This window comes from Salvelinus sp. IW2-2015, linkage group LG37 (genome assembly GCF_002910315.2).
Source record: "Salvelinus sp. IW2-2015 linkage group LG37, ASM291031v2, whole genome shotgun sequence".
Taxonomy (NCBI): domain Eukaryota; kingdom Metazoa; phylum Chordata; class Actinopteri; order Salmoniformes; family Salmonidae; genus Salvelinus; species Salvelinus sp. IW2-2015.
In genome coordinates, this window is record NC_036876.1 from 18,868,355 (window position 1) to 18,880,744 (window position 12,390).

The following is a 12,390-nucleotide window of genomic DNA, read 5'->3' on the forward strand; positions in this document are numbered from 1 at the left end:
GGAGGGTTTGGCCGGCCGGGATGTCCTTGTCCCATAACGCTCTAGAGACCCTGTGGCAGGTCGGGCGCGTGCACACGGACATCAGGTGTACGGTGTTTCTTCCGACACATTGGTGTGGCTGGCTTCCGGGGTAAGCGAGCAGTGTGTCAAGAAGCAGTGCAGCTTGGCAGGGTCGTGTTTCGGAGGACCACTGCCTTATTTTGGCATGAATACGTGTCACATATCAATTTGCTAACAATGTAAAAAAAAATTTAAGAGTTAATAAAGCCGCATACAAACATGGTCTCTTTTTTATTTTCTTGAGTAAGGCAGCTCCAAAATGCCGGTGTTTCAGCCTAGCTCAGTTCTTTCTGTGGTGGTGGGGCAAGCCAGCAGAAGATACGGAGCGTTGCGCCGTGATTGGCTCAGTCACTCATGGAGACATACATCACCGCCAAGTCTAAGAGGAGAAAATTCTAGCCCCTGGGTGCTGCCATGAGTTACATTAGAAGTGCCTATCCAAGAAGGCTCACAAGGTCATTGGCCAGAGATAAAATGACGACAACTCACGTTATATGTACAGTAGCTTTGGTTGGACTGATGATGTCAACATCATACTTTCAAAATTATAGCTAGCAGTCATCATTGTGAATCAAGTCAACAATCTACTTGAAAATCCTTGTCATATGAAGAGAAATAATGAAGAGAAATTATAAGATAAACGTATCGGTGCTCATCGGCCATTGGACATAAACATTACACGAGTTGGAATCGCAAATTCAACAATGAGTCGTTTGGAAGGAACAGTGACAGTGCCTAACGTTAACTGCAAGCATTGCAAAGCAATCACTAGCCTGCTATTCAGTGGAGTGGCTATGTGGTCCCAAATCTGGGATTAAGGGGCTCTTTTACAGGTGTAAAATGATAAACATTCAACATTGGCCATGCTGTCAATGAAGCATGATTTGTGCCGCGCTCAAAACAACTGTTAACTCGGAACTGCGAAAACTTGACTTCAGTGAGTTCAAGACAACTGGGAAGTCGAGAATAAACCAGCTCCGACTGGGGAAATAGCCACCTTCCTGTTCAAGTGAGCACAGCACAACAAGGTGAGTCCAAAAATGGATATGTATATGCCAGGGAGATATGTATACTGTAGCTAAGAAAGTAATACTAAGTGTATGTTGTGTAGTAAGATGTTAGAAGTCCATGAGCCTCACCCTAATAATTTGGTCTATTTGCTCTCTTAATTTGGCCTACTGTTCTGACTTGGTGATACACATGTAGCCTATAACCTGTTTTAGAGAAATGTAATCATCCAATATAGTAAGAGCTTTCCATGTCTGCTTATATTCCCCCTTTATTTATCCTACGGTTCTGACTTGGTGTACAGGGAGAACACTGTAAGAACAGCCCATGTTCTGAATTCTGTCGCTGTACATTTCAAAAGTACTAAACAAATAGTTATATTGCCTACGTCCGTCCTAGCTCGGCTTGCCCTTATCCACTTGTCGTCCCCTTATGCCATAGTTTGTACATCTCAAATGTCATTAGAAACCACATTTGTTTAAGCAAGTTAGCCATATCAGTGATGTATTTTTAAAAGGCAGTAAATGAGGCTGAATGAACTGCTTTGCTGCCAGACAAGGCTCCGATGATAGCCAGGTGTAGCAGTAGTAGGATGTTTGGACTGCTGTTGGGACAGCTTTATGTAGGTCGTTTGTGGGCACCGTTTGAGTGCAATTTATGTATTATTTAGTGGCTTTGCTGGCATGCATCCACTTTTTTTTGGGCCCACCAAGATTTCATGCTAAAATTGCCACTGCAGAGGACACATGGCTCTCGACCTTCGCCTCTCCCGAGTCCGTACGAGAGTTGCAGCGATGGGACAAAACTGTAACTACCAATTGGAAATATATATATATATACTGTCACGTTCCTGACTGTTTTCTGTTGTTTTGTATGTGTGTGATGGTCAGGGCAAGAGTTTTGGGTGGCATTCTATGTTGTGTGTTCTATGTTGGTTTAGGGTTGCCTGGTATGGCTCTTAATTAGAGCAGGTGTTTTGCGTTCCTCTAATTAGAGTCATATTTAGGTAGGTTGTTTCACTGTGTTCGTTGTGGGTGGTTGTTACTGTCTCTGTGTTTTGTTCTGCACCAGATAGGTCTGTATCGGTTTTGCACGTTTGTTATTTGTAAGTTGTTTGTGTGTTCACTGTTCTTATAATTACATGTTGAGCACTGGCTACGCTGCATTTTGGTCCTTCCTTCACCCCAGGAAGAAGCCTTTACATATACGTATGTGTGTGTGTACACATACTGGGTGTGTGTGTATGCATGTGATCCATCCTCAGTTTTCTCCTATCACAGCCATTAACATCTGTAATTGTTTTAAAGTCACCATTGGCCTCATGTTGATATCCCTGATCGGTTTCCTTCCTCTCTGGAAACTGAGTTGGAAGGATGCCTGTAACTTTGTAGTGACTGGGTGGCTTGATACACGATCCAATGTGTAATTAATTAATAACTACACCATGCTCAAAGGCATATTCAATGTCTGCTTTTTTTAAACTCATCTACCAATAAGTGCTCTTCTTTGAGGCATTGCAAAACCTCCCTGTTTTTTTGGTTGAATCTGTGTTTGAAATTCACTGTTCGACTGAGGGACCTTACATATAATTGTATATGTGGGTACAGAGGTGAGGTAGAGTCATTCAACAATTATGGTTAACACTATTATTGCACAATGAGTGATTCTATTACTTCTGAACTTATTTAGGTTTGCCATAACAAAGGGGTTGAATACTTATTGACTTTTCAGATTTGAATACATTTGGACATTTTCAAAAAACATAATTCACTTAATCATTATTGGGTATTGTGTGTAGGTGAGTAACAAAAACAATCTCAATTTAATCCATTTCAAATTCAGGTTGTAACACAGCAAATTGTGGAAAAAGTATTAAATACTTTCTGAAGGCACTGTAAATATTTTGTCTTGTCCATTTGCCCTCTGAATAGCACCCATACACGAAACCATGTCTCAATTGTCTCAAGGCTTGAACATCTTTCTTTAACCTTTCATCTAAACTGATGAAGTGGATTTAACATGGGACATCAATAAAGGATCATAGCTTTCACCTGGATGTCTATGTAATGGAAAAGGGCAGGTAACTGATCTCAACAGTATTGATAAACGTTGCACTTCAACGTAAATCTCGGCTCTGTTATAAGTACACTCAAGAAAACATATTTTATTTATCACAGTGATTAAGGAGCAGCATTAAAACAGAGTAGTATGCCCCACCAACATTAGAGAATGTACAGAAAAACCTAAAATAGCTTAATTAAGTAAATCAATGATGATAAATAGTCTGATTAACTGATAATTGACACAGACAGGATGGCGTAGCAGGAAGATCGGAAAGCTATGAACCTAGAGGAGTTCAAATCCCAATTGAAGACATGTTAAATAACAATTACTAGATAAATTAACATGCACAATGTAAGCATGTGCATCAAATATATTAGTTGAAAACATTGTATGTTAACAGCACTGTGTGTGTAACTAGTTCCACAGGCATTTCTTGGTAAGATATAAAAATGTAAAAAAATTCTAGTTGAATGAACATAGAAGACAAATTGAGCAAACACATCATTTTAAGATGATGACAGAATTTTTGCCTACCTTTTCTCATGTTGGAGCTAGGTTTGGTCCAACTAAACATTTTAAGTTCAGGTAACACTTTGACCGAAAAGTTGAGTAAACCAATTACTTAAAAATAACTAGATGAAACAACTAGATGTGTTTTTTTTGTGGGAACTTCCAGTGGGAACTTCCATGTCACCCATGGGCAAACCTTATTCAATCAAACGAATTAGAGAATAAAACAAAATTCAGTGAACTTTTACATCATATTATGTCTGGCAAGCATTTATCATATAGATGGAAATAATTGTTATGAAAATGGTATCCAAGTGTAATTATTGTGGTTTTAGTGAATCCCAATTTCACTATTGGATAAGAACAAAGTAATATGACTGTTACTATGTAATATGTAAAACCTTCCCCCAGCACTGTGAGGTTAATCTTATCTTTCAAAATGTGAAACTAACAGATATTAAAATAAATGAGTAATTCAATAGAAGAGTGGTCATAGTACTGATGACATCAGCGTACCCAACAGTGATGTCAAAGATGTTGGAGCCCACAGAGCTGGACACAGCCATGTCCCCCAGCCCCTTCCTTGCAACAATGACACTGGTGATTAGGTCAGGAATGGAGGTACCAGCTGCTAATATAGTCAAGCCCATGATCTCTTCTGTAATCCCAATGGTCTCTCCAACCTGTAGATAGAAAAGAGAAATAAATTGGGTAAATAAAACAAAATATTTGTTTTCTTCGCTGAGGGGTTGAGTAGAGGAATGAAACAGTGAGCTATACTTTGGACGTTTTTTTATTTTTTTATTTTCCATTCTGTTAACATGCATGATGAGGAGAAAATCCCAGTATTCGGGGACAGGAGATATTTTGGCACTCTGACTATTTGGTGCTGTCTAGCTTTGAATGACATCCAGTGTCACGTTCTTCGTCGGGCGAAAGAGAGGAGGACCAAAGCGCAGCGTGGTATGTGTTCATCATGAATTTAATAAACAGAGAACACTGAACAAACTGTACAAAACAATAAACGACAAACGAACGTGAAGCTATATAAGAAATGTGCTGACACAAGCAACTAACATAGACACACAAACATAGATAACCCACCCAACTCACGCCCTGACCATACTAAAACAAAGAAATAACAAAAGAACTAAGGTCAGAATGTGACATCCAGGTCTTAGCCTGAATACATTTCACAGAAGGCTGCTAATAACAATCCCACAGCATTCTAACCCTCCGAATATCCCGCTACTTTTATAATTACCCACTTGCTTGAAAATACGCTTGTGTTTTGTTCTGTGTGAGGAGGTGGTTTAGTGTCTTCACAAAAGGTAACATGATTTCACAAATGTAATAATACTGTAATAATACTGAACCATCCTGCATTTTTCAGCAGCTATGGTGTATGAATAACTAGGGCTGTTATGGTGACCTTATTACCGCCACAACGGCGGTCACGAGTCATGACGGCAGTCAAATTCCACGTGACCGTTTAGTCACGGTAATTATGCTGCTTCAAGCTCTGATGCTTATTAGCAGCAATTAGCAAATGTCCAGGTTGTCCATGTCTCCTTTGTTGTGGTTGTAGTCCAGGATGACGGCTGGCTTCCTGTCCTCACCATCACTGATTGTGCAGTGTGCTCAGGAGGACTACATTTTTGTTCCTCTTTGGGAGGTTAGAAACTAGAGTGGTGGTGGGGGTGAAGGCAAACTTTGATGAGAAGACCTCTCTCCCCCTTGTTGCAAGGACTGCAAGAGGGAGCTCAGGATGGTTCTTACCTACTGTGCCAACCATGGTGATCTTCCTCTTCAGGAGCTGCTGGCTGAGTTCAATCAGTAGCACAGATAATCTCAATTTCTCATTTTGTGTGTGTGTGTGTGTGTGTGTGTGTGTGTGAGTGAGTGTGAGTGCGTGCGTGCGTGTGTGTGGGTGAGTGTGTCTTTGTGGTTTTTGTGGTGTGTAAATGATTTTATAACTGCCGGGTCAAAAATGACCCTAAGACCATCTTGGTACCCTGGTGGTGTACAGCTTTCATGGAAATATGAACAAAGGCGATGTTTCACTTTTTCTAATGTTGGTGTCATTCTAGGAAAAGTCTTCAAATTTCATGTTGAAAAAATATAATTTAAGCGTGTTCTCTTGCTTAAACATAGTGGTGGGTCAGTATTTTTACCCGTAAGAGAAATATACACTAAGAATATGAAATAATCCAAACAGTACCGTTGAACGAAGTGTCACAGCAAAAAAAACACTCCCCCCTATATCAACACTCCCTCTAAGTGTGCTGCGAGTGAGTCAGTGTTGAGGGAGAGAACACATCTTAACCAAAAACAAAGCTAGATTCAGAGAAGAGGTCAATAACCCTCGTTCCCTCCATTGGATATGGTCGAATCTAGAAATTTGAACAGTGCAGTAGAGTTGGACAAATCTCAAATCTCTTGACCTGATGTATCAGTCGAGAGAAGTGGATACCGCATTTCGGGACCATGCCCCTGATCACTCAAGTTGTACCAAACTGCAGTGTGGCCACCTAAGAGTGTTTTTCCATATGGAGACAACAACGCAGGAAATCACTTTAATCAATAAACTCTACTAATCTACTCACACTTATATATGAACAGATGCGATTCTTGATATAGCATCTTAATCATCTGCAACACATCTCAGGGCCGACAGATGCCACACCACGTCGATTAATATTGAATCCAAAGCCAAACCAGAGATCTCACTCATTTGAAAAGCTTGATTAGGTCGTTATTATTGTCATGACATATAGACACATATAACTTGACAACTTTCTTGTGAAGCATTTTCATGTCCGAGCGAGGACGGGGACAATCTCTACCATAGAGAAAGCAGCGAGATATACAGACAAATTAATTCATCGAGGATGGGGTACCTTGACTTCGTATTGGCGTAGAAGGTAACTTTGGCAGAAGAGGTACATCCCTTTCACTGTGGGTCCTCAAGTATCTGAAAAGCATGTTACGACACCGCTGTTAAATACATTGTAGTTGTTTTTGTCGTAAATGGTTCATATTCCTATATCCAAAATCCTGAGTTTACATTGGCGCCTTAACGTTCAGAAGTTCCAAAACATCTTTTGATTTTGCAGGAGAGCCACATCAATTTACACGGGAATACTCATAATAAACATTGCTAAAGATACAACTGTTATGCATGGAATTTTAGATGCACTCTCTTTAAAACTTCTTAAGACTAGTGGCAGTATTTTCATTTGGGCTAAAAAAACGTACCCATTTGAAACTGCCTATTTCTCAGCCCCGAAAAAGAATATGCATATAATTGTCAATTAGGATAGAAAACACTTCTAGAAGTTGCAAAGACGCTCAAGATGTCGTGAGTTAAACACAAACAAATATTGCGGGCACAAACCAGGAGGAAAAAGTTCATCAGGAAAGGACCTCTTTTAAACCCTCTGTTCTTATGCATGCCTACGCGATTTAAAGGATATCAACCATATCCTTTTTCTCCTATGGCTTCCCTAAGGTTCAGTTCATTAGACGAGTTCAGGCTTTCATTGAAAATGATGGAAATAGATCAACATGCGTAAGTGGATAGGTGGGGGCTCTCAGAGTGAGTTGTGCGCAACAGAGAAAGGCGGCCATTGTTTCTCCGATTGAAAAAACAACACTCCCGGTTAATATATTATCAAATATATATTTGAAAAACATCCTGAGGATTGATTAGAAAAAACGTTTGACATGTTTCTGTGGACATTATGGATATTATTTGGCATTTTCGGATGCGTTTTCGTGACCGCTCTTTCCGGTGGATTTCGGAGCATAACGCACCAAACAAATGGAGGTATTTGGATATAAAAGTAATATTTATCGAACAAAAATAACATTTGTTGTGTAACTGGGAGTCTCGTGAGTGCAACCACCCGAAGATTATCAAAGGTAAGCGATTAATTTCATTGCTTTTCTTACTTTCGTGACCAAGCTAACCGAGCTAATATAAGGCTAAGCTAATGTAGCATAGAAAGCTACACTCACAAAAGCTTGGATTTCTTTCGCTGTAAAATATATTTTCAAAATATGACACGATAGGTGGATTAACAACAAGCTAAACTGTGTTTTGGTATATTTCACTTGTGATTGCATGATTATAAAAAAAAATTGTAATATTATTTGACTGTGGCGCTATGCTATTCAGCGTTGCAGAATACAATTATCCCGGATCCGGGATGGGTGGTTGAGAAAGGTTAATGCAACCGCTGTGTCAGATTTCAAAAAAGCTTTACGGAAAAAGCAAACCATGCAATAATCTGAGTCGGCACTCAGAGCCCAATCAAGACACAAATATATCCGCCATATTTTGCAGCCAAAAGATGTCAAAAATAACATTATAAACATTCACTTACCTTTGATGATCTTCATCAGAATGCACTCCCAGGAATCCCAGTTCCACAAGAAATGTTTGTTTTGTTCGATAATGTCCATCATTTATGTCCAAATTCCTCCTTGTTGTTCTAGCGTTCAGTACACTTTCCAAACTCACGACGCGCGGGCAGGTCCAGCGGAAAGTACGCCGAAAAGTAAAAAAAGTTATATTACAGTCTGTAAAAACATGACAAACGAAGTATTGAAACAATCTTTAGGATGTTTTTAACATAATTATTCAATAATGTTCCAACCGGAGAATTCCTTTGTCTTCAGAAAAGCAAATGGAACGGGAGCAAACTCTCATGTGAGTGCGCATGGTCAGAGCATGGTCAGCTTATGGCTGCTGGCAGACCTCTGACTCATTCCACTCTCATTCGCCCCCACTTCACAGTAGAAGCATCAGACAAGGTTCTAAAGACTGCTGACATCTGGTGGAAGCCTTAGGAAGTGCAACATTACCAATTTCCTACTGTATCTTCAATAGGAGCTGAGTTGAAAATCATTCAACCTCAGATTTCCCACTTCCTGGTTGGATTTTTTCTCAATTTTTTTCCTGCCATATGAGTTCTGTTATACTCACAGACATCATTCAAACAGTTTTAGAAACTTCAGAGTGTTTTCAATCCAAATCTACTAATACTATGCATATTATAGCTTTTATGGCTTTGTAGCAGGCCGTTTACTCTGGGCATGCTTTTCATCCGGACGTGAAAATACTGCACCCTACCCCAAAGAAGTCAATGCTAGCTCTCTGTGTTCATTTATGGGCCAGCCATGCTTCCCTGTTCTCAGCCAATTGTAATTTTCTGAGGTCCTTCTTTGTGGCACCTGACCACATGACTGAACAGTAGTCCAGGTGCGACAGAACTAGGGCCTGTAGGACTTGCCTTGTTGATAGTGTTGTTTAGAAGTCAGAACAGAGCTTTATTATAGACAGACTTCTCCCCATCTTTACTACTGTTGTATCAACATGTTTTGACCATGACAGTTTACAATCCAGGGTTACTCCAAGCAGTTTAGTCACCCCAACTAACTGCAGCTCTTTGTTAAGTGTTGCAGTGATTTAATTCGCTGTGGTAGCTGACCTGTATAGTGTTGAGTCATCCACACACAAAGTGGCTTTACTCAAAGCCAGTGGCATGTCATTGGTAAAGATTGAAAAAAGTAAGGGGCCTAGACAGCTGCCCTGGGGAATTCCTGATTCTACCTGGATAATGTTGGAGGCCTCCATTAAAGAACAACCTCTGTGTTATGCTAGCCAGGTAACTCTTTATCCACAATATAGCAGGGAGTGTAAAGCCATAACACAGATGTTTTTTCAGCAGCAGACTATGATCGATAATTTCAAAATCTGCACTGAAGTCTTACAAAACAGCTCCCGCAATCTTTTTATCAGCAATTTATTTTAGCCATTCATCATTCATTTGTGTCAGTGCCATGCCTTTTGAATGTCCTTCCCTATAAGCATGCTGAACATCTGTTGTGAATTTGTTTACTGTAAAATAGCATTTTATCTGGTCAAACACAATTCTTTCCAAAAGTTTACTAAGTTTGTAACAGGCTGATTTGTCGGCTATTTGAGCCAGTAATGGGGGCTTTACTATTCTTGGGTAACGGAATAATTTTGCTTCACTAAAGGTCTGAGGGCACACAATTTCTAGTAGGCTTAGATTGAAGATATGGCAGATAAACGTGGCAATATTGTCTGCTACTATCCTCAGTAATTTTCCATCCAAGTTGTCAGACCCCGGTGGCTTGTCATTGTTAATAGACAACAATACTTTTTTCACTCTAAGACCATCTTGATACCCTGGTGGTGTACAGCTTTCATGGAAATATGAACAAAGGTGATGTTTCACTTTTTCTAATGTTGGTGTCATTCTAGGAAAAGTCTTCAAATTTCATGTTGAAAAAATATAATTTAAGGGTGTTTCTCTGCTTTTAAACATAGTGGTGGGTCATTTTTTACCCGTAAGACAACACAAGGGTTAAACAGACACGTCGGTGCATTCAGCATGTCAACACTTCTTACAAAAACAAGTAGTGATGAAGTCAATCTCTCCTCCACTTTGAGTCATGACAGATTTACATGCATATTATTAACCTCTCTACGGTACGTGAGACGGTAGCGTCCCACCTCTTCAACAGCCAGTGAAACTGCAGGGCGCCAAATTCAAAACAACAGAAATTCCATAATTAAAATTCCTCAAACATACATGTATTTTACACCATTTTAAAGATACACTTGTTGTAAATCCAGCCACAGTGTCCGATTTCAAAAAGGCTTTACGATGAAAGCAAACCAAACGATTATGTTAGGTGAGTGCCTATTCACAGAATAACACAGCCATTTTTTCAGCCAAAGAGAGGATTCACAAAAAGCAGAAATATAGATAAAATGAATCACTAACCTTTGATGATCTTCATCAGATGACTTTGTTAATAGACAACAATACTTTTTTCACCTCTTCCACACTCACTTTACGGATTTCAAATTACAATGCTTGTCTTTCATAATTTGATCAGTAATACTTGAATATGTAGTGTCAGCGTTTGTTGCTGGCATGTCAGGCCTAAATTTGCTAATCTTGCCAATTAAAAAATCATTAAAGTAAATCAGCAACATCAGTAGGTTTTGTGATGAATGAGTCATCTGAAGAGAAAGAATACTGCTAAAGCGTTCAATGTCACCATTCAGAGAGGGCACAGGGCCAGATATAATGCACATGTTATTAGTGTCTAGCAGAGAATATATCAGCTATGTAAAATCCAGGTTCAACTGTTCAGAGCTGCTATTTAAAATATGTGACCCGTTTCAGGCGTAGGCGTATGTCGCAAGTCACGACTTCACAGGAGAGCCATTTTTATATATATATTTTTTTATCAAAATGCTTTTTTTGGCAGAAATGCCTTCTGGAACTTTGTAAATTTCATGTGCCTTAATAACAAACTTGTATGCCATCTGTAAATAAGAAAAATAATTGTTAAATTACGAGCCTTGTTGGTTAAGCTACAGAAAAAGGCAAGCAACCTTCCTACTAGCCATGATTGGCTGAGATAATGAGTGGGCTGGACGCCAAGAGAGGAGTTCAGATTGGTCTGCCATATAGTAGGCTTCTGTCTATTTGAGCTGGTCAGTCTGTATTGGTAATCCTGTCGAACGCAGCTTTAAAAATAATTATCGTGTAGTGGAGCTGCATAAGTGTTGCTCTCCACTTTCTGGAGGATCGAGTTTTGAAATCAGTATAATTAGAGTATGATCGCTAAAGAGATGGAGAAAACACCTGTCTCCGGATTACATCTTCAAACTAAGGGCATCCGTGACAGGGAGACGCATCCATCATGCATGATGATTTATACGGGTAAGATAGTCTAGCTTGCTACATTTTCAGATATTAAACGTTTCAAATTTTGACAGAAAGTGGTTTCATTTCAAGTTAAAGTGTACTGTTCGCTAGCTAGCTAATGTTAGCTGGCTGGCTCCCTAGCTAACGTTAAGTGTATGACGTAATTATTTGTTTCCCAGAACCATTTGCTTTGCTAGTTAGAGCCTAATGTTAGCTAGCTAACATTGAACCTGGTTGGTTAGCTCCCAGCAGATTCATGCAGGGTAGTAATAACGACATGATTCGGCACTATTTCATTGTTTATTAACTAGCTGCCTGGCTCCCTAGCTAACATTACGTGTATGATGTTATTATTCGTATCCCAAAACCATTTGCTTTACTAGTTAGAGCCTAATGTTAGCTAGCCTCTTTGGGCTAGGGGGCAGTTTTTGACGTCCGGATGAAAGCGTGCAAACAAGTAAACTGCCTGTTACTCAGGCCCAGAAGCTATAATTGGTAGATTTGGTAGAACACTCTAAAGTTTCTAAAACTGTTAAAATAATGTCTGTGAGTATAACAGAACTGATATGGCAGGTGAAACCCCGAGGACAAACCATCCCAAAAAAACACAATTTCAGCTTAACCACTTTTTTCAATGGCTATTACTTAAATTATAAGGCCAAGTCCTCCAGATTGCAGTTCCTAGGGCTTCCACTAGATGTCCACAGTCGTTAGAAAGAGTTTCAGGCTGGTTTTTGGAAAAAAATGACCCAGAAATTGTAGTTTTTCTAGGTGGCTCCCATTTTGGCTGTAGTGTTTCCAAGCACGTGGAAGAAAGCGCGTTCTTTGGTATTTTCTCCGGTAAAGACAATAACGATTCTCCGTCTTAAATTTTATAGTTTATTTGCGTATTAGGATACCTAAGGTTTGATTATAAACGTTGTTTGACTTGTTTGGCAAAGTTTATTTGTAACGTTTGGGATTCATTTTGTATGCATTTTGATGGAGGGAT

The 12,390-nt window shown here is 39.5% G+C and overlaps 1 protein-coding gene across 3 annotated transcripts in view; it reads right to left on the reverse strand.

The window, feature by feature from the left end:
* Positions 1–3,212: 3,212 nt before the first annotated feature.
* Positions 3,213–12,390, reverse strand: part of LOC111960096 (sodium/potassium/calcium exchanger 2-like) — a 140,829-nt gene continuing 131,651 nt past the window's right edge. For all 3 annotated transcript variants that reach the window (XM_070437768.1, XM_023982006.2, XM_023982005.2), the window contains one exon: positions 3,213–4,325. In XM_070437768.1, the coding sequence (XP_070293869.1) occupies positions 4,077–4,325 (249 nt within the window). In that variant the 3' untranslated portion in view covers positions 3,213–4,076. The remainder of the gene's footprint in view (positions 4,326–12,390) is intronic.